General features: G+C 47.9%; 1 protein-coding gene across 4 annotated transcripts in view; it reads left to right on the top strand.

Annotated features, from left to right (window-relative positions):
- The window catches only part of Mief1 (mitochondrial elongation factor 1), a 14,086-nt gene extending 3,923 nt beyond the window's left edge, over window positions 1–10,163 (top strand). For 2 of the 4 annotated variants that reach the window (XM_005379298.2, XM_005379296.2), the window contains exons 3-6: window positions 4,519–4,669; window positions 6,852–7,029; window positions 7,229–7,491; window positions 8,029–10,163. In XM_005379298.2, coding sequence (XP_005379355.1) covers window positions 4,526–4,669; window positions 6,852–7,029; window positions 7,229–7,491; window positions 8,029–8,835 — 1,392 coding nt within the window. In that variant the 5' untranslated portion in view covers window positions 4,519–4,525 and the 3' untranslated portion in view covers window positions 8,836–10,163. Of the gene's footprint in view, window positions 1–240; window positions 356–4,518; window positions 4,670–6,851; window positions 7,030–7,228; window positions 7,492–8,028 lie in introns of all 4 variants that reach the window. The other 2 variants (XM_005379297.2, XM_013511528.1) reach the window with 2 other exon arrangements.
- The last annotated feature ends 1,981 nt before the right edge of the window (window positions 10,164–12,144 follow it).

Below are 12,144 nucleotides of genomic sequence, written 5' to 3' on the forward strand. Positions count from 1 at the left end.
TTTTTTTGTCTTTTTGAGACAGGGTCTCTCCATGTAGTTCAGGCTGGCATTGAGCTCACTTTGTAGCCCAGACTGGCCTTGAACTTGCAGCAATCCTCCTGCCTCAGCCTCCCGAGTGCTGGGATTACAGAGTGCACCACCATGTCTGTTTTTTTTTCTTGGAATTGCTATATCTTGCCATCACCATCCACTAAAAAAAAAGTCAGATGCTATAGGGTTAATCTTTCATTCATGCAACAGATGTTTCCTGTATCAAACATTGATCCCTGGAGATGTAGCAGTGAACTAAATGCATTCAGTGGAGAAGAGGAATTCTAGAAGCTTGTGGTCCAGTAGTTACTAGAGAGAAAAGCAGGTGAGGTGAGGTTGTAGGCTGTTTGGGACTCCTCTAGATTAGTTCTTCCCAGCAGCATAAGCCTTAGGTTCAGATCCTGGGTGCACAATTTATGGACATGCTAAGTTACTGGGCTGGTCATTTAACATCTTTCTCACCTTTAAATTGGAGATCACAATGTTACTGACCTCATGGGATTGTCATGGTGAAGGTTAGAGAATATGTCAGGTGTCCAGCACAAAGGGCTCTTTTCTGGCCCATCATGAAGGGACATGGCTTACACTTCTCTGACAAGACAGATTAACAGAGAAGTACGTGGCAGATTTTTTTTTTAACCAAAAATGTAAGTGCCTGGAAGCCCTCAGAAATGAAGATCCACCAACCCAGGGTAGATTACTTGTTTTATTCTTCAGGTCAAGGAATTGCGAACAGTCATGTAGAAATACAGTTAAACAGAGTGTGATCTAATAGTAATAGACTGAGGAGAAGTCCGGCAGAGCCTGTTCATGTTCTCATTGGCAGCTCAGTTGTCACGCTTTTTCCTGGCACATGTGGGGCAGGGTGCTTTCTGTGGGTGTCCTAGGAGCTACAGCAGCAAGGGGGGTCAGAGAACATTATGCAGAAAGATGGGGAGAAGCTAACAATATTTTTAGGCTTTCTGCCTGACTTTGGGGAAAGAGGATTCAGTTCCTGTGACTTGCCATGGGGAAGATGAATTCTTGTTTTTGTTTTTTGGAGACAGGGTTTCACTTTGTAGTTCTGGCTGGCCTTGAGCTGACTATATAACCCAGGTTGACCTCAAACTCCCAGTGATCTTCCTGCATCAGCCTCCTGAGTGCTGGGATTACAGTTGTGTGTCACCACCACACTTGGCTAATTCTAGTTTTTAATGGTTTGCCTTGGAGGAGACAGAAGGTATAGAAGATGGGAGGGCAGGAAGTCAGAGAACCTTTGCTTCTGAGGCCTTCACTTTGGAATAGTGTTTTCTGAGCTTCCACATTCATTGTATTAGTTGTTCTCACATGCTCAAGGCAGATGTGCCTATGAAAAAGTCTTTGAATTCTCCAAGTAAAATAAGTTGGAATTTTCATAGTTAAGTGCTGTCAAGCTAGGAAGCTGCAAGGCCTTTGCCTTAGTTTATTGGGGTGAACTGTGTTTCGTTCCCACTTTAGTGTCCAGGGAGATAGGTTAAGTAAAGTTGCCAGAAGCATTGTCAGAGCTCAGATTTTCTATCCCTAGCCCTAGCTGAGTGCTCATTGTTCTTTACTTTTAAACCATCTGTAAGGTTTTTTTTTTTAAATCCCCTTTTGTAATCTAGGGACCGAACCCAGGGCCTTCACGCTGAGCTGCTTTTCCAGACCTTTTTAGAGTGAGGGTCTGTTTGTTAAGTTGCCTAGGCTGGGGTCAAACTTGGGATCCTTCTGCCTCAGTCTTCCAGAGTGCTGGGATTATAGGCGTGAGCTACCACACCCAGCTGTTTTTTTTCTTTTTTTTTTTTTGAGACGGTGTAGTGTAGGCAGGCCAGACTGCTCATGATTCTCCTGCCTCAGCCTCCTGAGTGCTGGGATTACAGGTGTGTGCCACTGAGACCAGCAAGTGGTCCTTCTTGTTGCCCTGATGAGCCAGGCCCTCCCTCCTTACTCAGGAATGTTGCTGTCTCCTAGATGGTTGCAGGCTAACGCAGTAGAGCCTGGGAGCAGAGTATGTGGAGGAAGGCAGTTTCCACTGAACAAACTGAACTTAAGTTTTAGACTAAGGGGGTGTCACCGTGTTGGAGCTTATGGATGCTCTCTCAAAGTCACTTGATCTGTGATGTCACCTGGTCCTTTGATGGTGTGAAAGTGTAGCATTAGGGTAGGAAGAGCCTTTAACAGGCCTGCTCTACTAACGCAGTTTTGGTCTCAAGCCCAGGAGAGCTTCATAGTGTTTTAGAGGCCAGCTGAGCTCTGTCCCTAAATGTGCAGTGTAGGTCAGAGGACAGTCTGGGTTGCCGACTGCCTTCTGAGAGCTGACCTTTTGTCCAGTGGAGGGATGTCTGAGCAGACTTAATGATAGCCCTTGCTAGTGGTGCATGTTTGCAGTTTGTAAAGTGTTTGCTTACAGTCTTGTGGCAGATGTTTCCTCACCACAACCCTATGATTATCCCCTTTTCCTTTTTTTTTTTTGTCTTTTTAGATTTTTTGCTGTGTGGCTTAGGCTGGTCTTGAACTCACTTTGTAGCCCAGGCTGGCCTCGAACTTGCAGCAATCCTTCTGCTTCAGCCTCCTAAGTGCTGGGATTACAGGCGTGCGCCACCATAGCCACCTGTCCCCTTTTCACAGCTGAAGGGTTAAGGAACCCATTTGAGGTCACCCAGCTGATTAACCAGGGCTCAAGACAACTACTCAATCTCGGGACTTCCCACTCCAAAACCCATGTTCTCTCCCCTGTCAAGCCACACCACCTTCTTGTTTTTTTGAGACAGGATCTCACTATGTAGTCCAGGCTGGCCTTGAATTAACAGTGATCCTCCTGCCTTATCCTCCTGCCTCAGCCTCCTGAGTGCTAGGATGTGCCATCACGCTTGGCTACCACCTTGTTAACACCCATCCCAGAAGGCCCAGGGTTCAGTGTCCCAGGAGGCCTCTTCTGGCTTTTACTTGGAGGAGCAGGTGCTCCTCTGGTCCTGCTGTTTCATTCAAAGATGATTTAGAGGGCACCACATGTAGTGATTTTTCCTGTTGTAAATGCATCAGCAAAAGTGGCTTTGTATTTTCAGTGTTGGAGATTAAACCCAGGGCCTTGTGCAGTTCTTCCTTTTTTTTTTGTTATTTGTTTAAAAAAAAAATCATGACTGTGTAGGGAAATGTATAATGTTCTGCTTTCTCCTGGTCTGACTGCTCTGCCTCTGCTGTCTGGTTGTCCTGTCATTGTGGGCCCTTTGGGGAGAGCGCTGGCTCTCTTGCCTAATTCCACTTTGAAGTACTCAGTTTAAATATGCTCCTTGGCCTTGGCTGCTGTGTACATTTGAAGCAGAAATATATTTTCTCTGACCAGATAATCTTTCCTTATTGTCCTAAGGACTGTAAGCTTCTGTGGACTGTAAAAGGTATTTGGGGATCCTGAGTGGCACACAACTGTGGTTTTCCTATGTATTTCCTGAGGACACGTGAGGTGGGAGAGAGGAGCAGCACTCAGCTCAGCGGTCAGCTGACCCACGTGGCCTCCTTTACCTGGGCAGGCTCAGGGCCACTCTGATCAGGACGACTCCTTGTAGCCAGGGCACGTGTGCATGTGTGGCGTCCTCCCTGGAGTGCTGGGCAGTCTCTTGTGGGTGTGGCCATGTATCCCTTCTAGGTAAACACATTTTTAGTGCTTTTTCCAAGTGCATTTAAGCAACGAGTATCTTCGTTTTCCAGTCTGCAGCTGAGTCTGCGGCACCCTTTGTGTTTTTTCTGGGCCTTGTCTGACTGAGCCTTAGTAGTCTCCCTGCACACTTGCCCCAAGAAGGAAGCGCTTGTCCAGTGGGAACGTCCACAAAGGACTCTTACATCATCGTCCTGTGTAGACTTGGAGTTACGTCTCCCATCTACAGGGTGTTTGTTTCTTGCTATTTTGTGTTTTATTTGCAGAAGACAGACTCAGGACCAATTTGATGGGGGTTAGGATAAGCATGATACCACAGAAAAAGCAGTGGAAAAGGAGTTGGGAGTGCTGAGTTCTGGAAGGCGCTTATGCCACTGAGTTACATCCCTGGCCCCAGTGCTGAGTTCTGGACATAGACGTGTGCCACTTCTTTCTAGGACTTTGGGCGAGTCACCTTCTTACTGAGGAATGATGGGATTGGTTTAGATAAGCCCCAAGGCCCTTCTCAGTTCTAACATATCACAAAGTGGTGGCCAGAGGAGCAAAACCTAACCAGCCATTATGCCACTGTGAAGGGGTCAAGAAAGGGTCACACTGCCTTGTGGGGTTAGGTATTTCATTGTAATACAAAAAAAGGACTGACAGTGACTTAAAACTTCGTAGATTCATGGAGAGGGTTTCCCACAGGGCACACAATCAGGTCTTCCCCCTGGGACAAGCTACCTCAGACCCGAGAGCACGTAGTGCTAGAGCCAACGGGTGGCAGAGGCAGGTGAAGGCGGAGAGGATGGTTCTTGAAGTCCCAGGTGGTGATGGCTGTGCTCTGTCTTCATTCTCAGGTGAGCGATGGCAGGCGCTGGTGAGCGCAAAGGCAAGAAAGATGACAATGGCATTGGCACGGCCATTGATTTTGTGCTCTCCAATGCCCGGCTGGTGCTGGGGGTGGGTGGAGCGGCCATGCTGGGCATCGCCACGCTCGCAGTTAAGCGGGTAAGTATCTGCTCCAGGGACAGGAGGTAGTGAGGCAGCCTTTACAGAGTGGAGCTCCCCTGGAACAAGACTTGGGTGCTGCTAATGTAAAGTGATGATTTGGTATCCTTGGACAAGATGCTAAGAGAACTCAGTAAGCTTGCTTCTAGGCACTGGGGATACATGCAAACACAAAAAATTTCAAGTAACCAAAACATCCTGCCTTGACTACTTTGTTTGTTTATTTAGTACAGATTGAACCCAGGGGTGAGCTACCACTGAGCTACATCCCCTCCTCTTTTTATTTTTAAATCTTAGTGTCTCACTAAGTTCCCCAAGCTATCCCCAAGCCATCCTCAAACTTGACATTCTGCCTCAGCCTCCCAAGTAGTAGGGATTACAGGCGTCTGCCACCATACCTAGCAACTACCTTATTTAAAATTGCAGCACCAAAACAAAAAAAGCACTTAACCACACACAAACTTCTGTTTTCCTTTCCAACTTTATTTTTTTAAAACATTTATCTCTATCTGTTTATGTGAACTTGTTTATTACATATTATGTCCCCCTAGTAGACTAGAAACTCCACCAGGGTGAGGATTTGGGCTTCTTTGGTTGGCTGCTTTATTCTTAGCACCTAGAACAATGCCTAGCACATGTAGCCTCTGAATAAAACTTTCTGTATCTGTGGATTCCACATCCACAGATTCAGACAACCACAGATTGGAAGTACTTTTCAAAACGTGCAGCCAGGTCAGTGTTGTAGCTCAGCAGCACAAGAGCCTGCCTGGCAAGCATAAGGTCTTGAGTTCGATTCCTGGTACAAAAACAAAACAAAACATGCAGCCAGGCATGATGGTGCACACCTATAATCTCAGCACTTGGGAGGCTGAGGCAGGAGGGTTACAGTGAGTTCAAGGCCAGCCTAGGCTACATAGTGAGTTTAAGGCCAGTCTAAACTACGCAGTGAGACCCTGTCTCAAAAAAACAAACGAAATGGCACAGCGCCTGCCTGGCAAGCACAAGGTCCTGAATTCAATTCCTGGTACCAAAAAAAAAAACCCAACAAACAAAAAACGGTGCATCTGTACTGAACATGCATGGGCTTTTTCTTGTCATTTTTCCTAAATAATGCAGTATAGCAACTATTTGCATAGCATTTACTCTGTATTAGGTTTTATAAGTAATCTAGAAATGGTTTAAGGTTTATAGGAGGAGCTGGGTGGGTTGGTATACATTGGAATCCCATCACTTTAGAGGCTGAGCGAGAAGATTGCAAGTTTGAGTCCCACCTGGGCAACTTAGTAAAACTGTCCCAAAATAAAAAATAGAAAAGGGCTGGGGATGTAGCTCACTGGTAGAGTGGCCTTAGGTTCAATCCTTAGCACAGATTAAAAAAAGTATATAGGTCTCTGGGCCTTATAGTAAATATTATCTGTGGACATTGCTCTGCTAGAGAGCAAAATCATCAAAAGTTTAATAAATCTGTCAAAAATTTTAAAAAGTACGGGAAGATGTGTGTAGGTTATATGTTTAACTCCTGAGCCTTTATTAAGGCACTTGAGCAGCAGAGGATTTGGGTATCCTCAGGGTGTCCTGAAAACCCTCCCCTGGGAATACCAAGGAAGCAGCATAACTCTTTAATACTTTCAAGGCCGGCATGGTGGTATATGCCTGTAATCCCAGCAGCTTGGGAGGCTGAGGCAGAAAGATTGCAAGTTTGAAGCCATCCAGGGCAACTTAGTGAGACCCTGTCTCAAAATACGAAAAAATATAATAAAGGGTGAAGGCTCTGGGTTTAGTCCCTAATATTCCCCTAACCCAGCACAGATCCAGTTTCAAAAGTACACAGAGAATATAATCCTGATCATATAAATACACATTTTTACAAAGAAATATACCAAATACCTATACTATCAGAAATTTTCTATGACTTGTAGGACATGATGGATAGACATTTTTTATTTATATCACTTGGTATTTCCTGAGATTTTGGGCATAGGATAATGTATTCAGTAGTCTAGATAAAATAAAATTATTGAGAAATACAACTTAAGGCTGGGGAGCATATACGAGGCCCAGGGTTTCTTCTGCAAAAGGAAACAGTAGTTGAACTTTCTAAGACAAAGCTGGGGAGGAGGGAACTGGAAGGAAGGAGAGGAGGGAAGCCGGTCTATGTTCTGTGTCCCCTCTGCCATTGCAGATGTACGATCGGGCAATCAGTGCCCCTACGAGCCCTACTCGCCTGAGCCACTCAGGAAAAAGGAGCTGGGAAGAACCCAACTGGATGGGCTCCCCACGACTGCTGAGCAGGGACATGAAGACAGGCTTGAGCCGGTCCCTGCAGACCCTCCCCACAGACTCCTCGGCCTTTGACACAGGTAAGGAGGGCTGGTGGCTCCTGGGACACTGGAATCCAGCACCTCCCTTTCGCTGTACAAGCATTTCCTGACCACATATGTGCCGGGTTGTGCAGGCATTGCTTTCTGTGCCAGGCCTGTCCCCTTCCTAGGGCTGAGGCAGCTGTGGACAGAGCAAGCATGGGAAGAGCTCACGTGCTTCTCTCTCTTGCCTTGGCAGATACATTCTGCCCGCCCCGGCCCAAGCCATTGGCCAGGAAAGGCCAGGTAGACTTGAAGAAGTCACGACTCCGCATGTCCCTGCAGGAGAAACTTCTTACTTACTACCGGAACCGGGCAGCCATCCCTGCCGGAGAGCAGGCTCGGGCCAAGCAAGCTGCCGTGGACATATGCGCCGAGCTCCGGAGCTTCCTGCGGGCCAAGCTGCCTGACATGCCACTTCGGGACATGTACTTGAGTGGCAGCCTCTATGATGACCTGCAGGTAATGAGACGCTTGTCGGGGTGAGGTAGGCACTCACCAAATGCAGCTTAGGGAGCCAGTGTCTCGGGATCCCTGAAAGACTGGGGTCCCCCTGCTTGAGCATTCTGCATCCGGCAGCAGCATTTGTTCTTCTGCCCTGGTGTCATCTCTAAGCCTTTCTCATTGTTTAGTAATGCATTTTTTTAGAAGCTGTAAAGAACCTGCTCCTTCCTGCATTCCTTTTTAAAACTTTTGAGACGGTCTTGCTATGCAGTTCAGGCTGACCCTGAACTCACTTTGTAGCCAGGCTGACCTTGAATTCTGATCCTTCTGCCTCAGCCTCCTAAATGCTGGGATTATAGGTATGTGCCACCACATCTGCCCTGCTGAATTCTTGTCCCCATCTCTCCTGTCTGGTTTCCTCTGTGGGGATTGCCTCAGTGACATGAAAGAATTTTTAGCTTGCTTTCTTATTGGGAGAGTGTAAGATGGTGGGTTCTGTGTGTGTCTCTTGAGCGGAGTGAACCCCTCAAAACGTTTTTAATTCTCTCCCGACAGGTAGTGACAGCTGACCATATCCAGCTCATTGTGCCCCTTGTGCTGGAGCACAACCTGTGGTCTTGCATCCCTGGTGAGGACACTATCATGAACGTCCCTGGCTTTTTCCTGGTTCGTCGTGAGAACCCAGAGTACTTTCCTCGTGGCAGCAGTTACTGGGATCGCTGTGTAGTAGGGGGCTACCTCTCCCCAAAGACAGTGGCAGACACATTTGAGAAGGTAGTGGCTGGCTCCATCAATTGGCCAGCCATAGGGTCTCTCTTGGACTATGTGATCCGACCAGCACCGCCTCCAGAGGCCCTGACGCTAGAAGTGCAGTATGAGCGGGACAAACATCTCGTCATTGACTTCCTGCCTTCTGTGACCCTTGGTGACACTGTCTTGGTGGCCAGACCACACCGGCTAGCCCAGTATGACAACCTGTGGCGGCTGAGCCTGCGTCCAGCAGAGACGGCACGCCTGCGGGCTTTGGACCAGGCAGATTCAGGCTGCCGATCTCTGTGCCTCAAGATTCTCAAGGCCATATGCAAGTCCACTCCTGCTCTGGGCCACCTCACTGCCAGCCAGCTAACCAATGTCATCCTCCACTTGGCCCAGGAGGAGGCTGACTGGTCACCAGACATGCTGGCTGATCGTTTCCTGCAGTCCCTGAGGGGACTCATCCACTACCTAGAGGCTGGAGTCCTACCCAGTGCCCTGAACCCCAAGGTGAACTTATTTGCAGAGCTCACCCCTGAGGAAATCGACGAGTTGGGATACACTCTCTATTGCTCCTTGTCTGAGCCAGAGGTGCTGCTGCAGACTTAAGGCAGGTGAAGGCCAAAGCAGCCGTCGGGTGGTCAGGCCCCGGATTCTCCGTTAGAAACACGCGGCTACATAGTTGGTGCCTCACAGGGTCCCTAGGTGCCTCCTGGTTCTTTTCTGGTCATTGTCTTGGTCACTTCATGCTGATTAGAATGACACCTCTTTGGTCCCTTATTTTCTTCCCCAGCCCTATTTTTGTTACCAAACACTGTGCTCCCTACTCCCTCCTTGGTCAAAGCTGGTTTTTTTCTGGAATGAATTGAGAAGGTAGAGTGGTGGCCTGAGCTATGGAGACCACTTGGTGTTTTGCATTTTGTCCCAGGTGTCCTGCTTTGTCTTCCTTGCCCTGCCCTTTTATCCCTTCCTGTTCAGTGTCTGTCTTTTCTCTCTTCTTTCATGCCTTCCGTTTTGCTTTTGTCCCTGGAGCATAACTGCCTAATCGAGATGTTGCCTTTGAGTTAAATATCAGAAGAGCTTAGGTTTGCAAGCTCAGCTCTGCAGAGTGAGCAGAGACAGTGTTTAGGGTCTCTGGGGATGAAGCTGTGTATGAGCTGGTCTTTGACCCTGGTTCCTAGCAAACAGACCCATCCCTCGGCCCCTCCAACCAACTATTCATAAATGCCAAGAACGTTTCTCCTGGGGACACTGTTACTGACTCTACAGGATCAACAGGAGGCAGAGTTATTTGGAGTTTTTATTAGTGGGCATCAGTGCACAGGGGGACCAGGAGCTGGTTCCTGGGGCCTGGTGGAGGGCCTGCATCTCATCTGTGGCCGCCAGTTAGATAAAGATGTGATGGCGGCTGCCAGGGCCCCACCTCCTGTGGGTGCTCCTTTCATTCATTTCCTCTACTGCCAGTCGGACAAGGCCTGGCAGGTGCCCCGGCTTAGCAGTAGAGGCTGAAGGTGGGCAGCAGGCTGTGTCAGCTGGAAAACCCAGTCACCCCTGGGGCCCAGTGAGCATGTTTTGTCCTCTGAAAGACCTTGCCTTTCTAAGACGTTGCCTTAGAGCAAGAACAGGCCCAGTGGCAGTGTCTCCTGAAGCACCAGAAGGGTGTTTGCCGAGTGCTCCTGGTACCCACGGAGGCCAAAGGGCAGGTGAACGTGCACAGGCCTCTTTTCCCCCCGTCCGGTCTCTCACCTGGCACCTGGGGAGATTGGTGCTACCCAGAAAGAGAGCACAGATAAATCACAGGAGGAGGAGGTGGGTACTCCCCACATTCCTCCTTGGTTCCTGCTGCTAAAAACTGCACTATTTATGGCAATGTAAATGTATCCTGAGGGTGTGAAGGAGTGTTTAATACATCACGTCCATGTGTCTGTTTCATGTTTTTTGTTCGTGGCACAAAGGTTGACAGTTTTATTTCTGATCTGCCCATCCAGTATTTTGTTCTTACCGAGTCGGATTTTATCTGTTCTTACTACCTCTCCATCAGTGAGATTTCTGTGTTCTCTGCAGCTGTCTCATTCCTTCCCAATGACAGTGACATGAAAGGACTTAAAATAGCTCTGATACCCAGTTGAGGGCAGAAACAGATGCCTGCCCCCTTTTCTTCATGGATGAGGTTGAGAATAACCTCTGCTGTACTTAAGAGTCTGTCTGCCGCTCTGGTAGTCTGCAAGGTTCATTGTTTTATTTGGGTAAGGTATGAATGATTAGAATGACACAAGGTATGTCATAGAAGAGTGTTCAGGACATAAAAATTAGTTCAGGACACAAGGTATGGAGCAAAAACAAAAGATAAAGCCAAGAACCCTGAGAGGTGCTCCACCCTTAGAATGAAACAGGAGGTGAGAACAGTTGGGAGCCTCGGTGCTCCCTGGCTGTTGGTATGGAAGGGGAGGGGTAAGGCCTGAGGAGGGCTCCAGTTCCTCCTCTGGTGTCCTGGGGGTGGGTGCGGGTATCACAGGTAAGAAGCAGATTGTTGGTAAAGGATTTGGTTTCCCTGCCGCAGTACTATGAAACACAAAAATTTCCCAAGCTGACATTTCTTTAAAGCTCTACTTTTTTTTTTTCCCCCTGGTACCGGGAATCAAACTCACGACCTCCCACTTGCCAGGCAGGCGCTGTGCCGCTGAGCTAAATCCCCAGCCCCTAAACCTGATGTTTCTGACCAAATTCTATGTAAAACTTTGGGAAGACCTTAGAAAAGCTTTGCAGAATCTCAAGATTTTAAAGAGTCCCAAATTACCAAAGTCAAGCATAATTGAATTTGGGAAGGGAAAAAAGTTTATTTTGTTTTTAGGGGCAGCTCTGACTTTTAACTATACTTCACAAAACCAAAATGGTAACTTTTGTCATCTTACAAGCAAGACCCTCTCTCATGAGGCCTCAGCGCTAGCACCAGTGGGGACTCAGCCCTGGTACTGGTGGGTTTACAATTTTCCACATAAAATGTGGAAGACAGGCAGTGCTCTGAGGCTGGAGTGAAAGACGGCAACATCTGCCACACACACCCTTCTAAAAAGCAGGAGAGAGAGGCCGTGGCTGCCCTACCACTTTCTTTTCAGTAGCTCCCACTTTTGCCTGAAGGAATAGCAAGTGCTACTTCTTCATCTGGAGATCTTTTTGGTACCTTCTAGATTAGCAAACCACACACATAGCCTGATGCATAAAAACACGCCATCATTATCTTGAACACTTCATAAATTCCAAGTTTAGTTTGGGTCTTCCCTGTTGTCCATTCCTAAAAAACTAGTTCAGGACAGCAGGATTTTTCTTCATATGCTCAGTGTTACTTTTTATTCTTTTTATTTTTATTTTTTTGTTTTTTTTTTTCCTAGTACCGGGAATCGAACTCATGACATTGCGCTTGCCAGGCAGGCGCTGTGCTGCTGAGCTAAATCCCCAGCCCCTCAGTGTTACTTTTTAAAAAGAAAGAAACCTTGAAGTTCATGTTTGGAAGAGCTCTGTTGAGGACACTTACTGCCTCCTGGGTCTTAGTCCCTGGCCCCCGACTGGTTCACACCTAGAGTGAGCTATTTAGTCTTTCTGCAATCCACTTGGGAGCTCAGGTGGGTCGCCAGAGGGGTCAGCGTCAGGAGGGAGGCCCCTGAGAGACCCTGGGGCCTGGGGGCGAGGGGTCTGCAGGTAGGGATCCCTGTGTGTGTCCAGAGCTCTCTTCTATGCATGCATTCTTTGGGACGGACTTGGCCGAGAACTGCTCTTGGAGGATTTGCTCTTTCACTTGAAAGTCAAAGCCAAGGAAAATGGTCAGAGACACTTGGAACTAGAGCTCACGATTCCTGTGCCAGGCTGGGAGGCTGTGCCCTTTAGACACAACCGTGAGTGGCCAGAATCCAGAGATTTGGG

Source organism: Chinchilla lanigera, unplaced genomic scaffold (genome assembly GCF_000276665.1).
Source record: "Chinchilla lanigera isolate Chin_1 unplaced genomic scaffold, ChiLan1.0 scaffold00012, whole genome shotgun sequence".
NCBI lineage: Eukaryota > Metazoa > Chordata > Mammalia > Rodentia > Chinchillidae > Chinchilla > Chinchilla lanigera.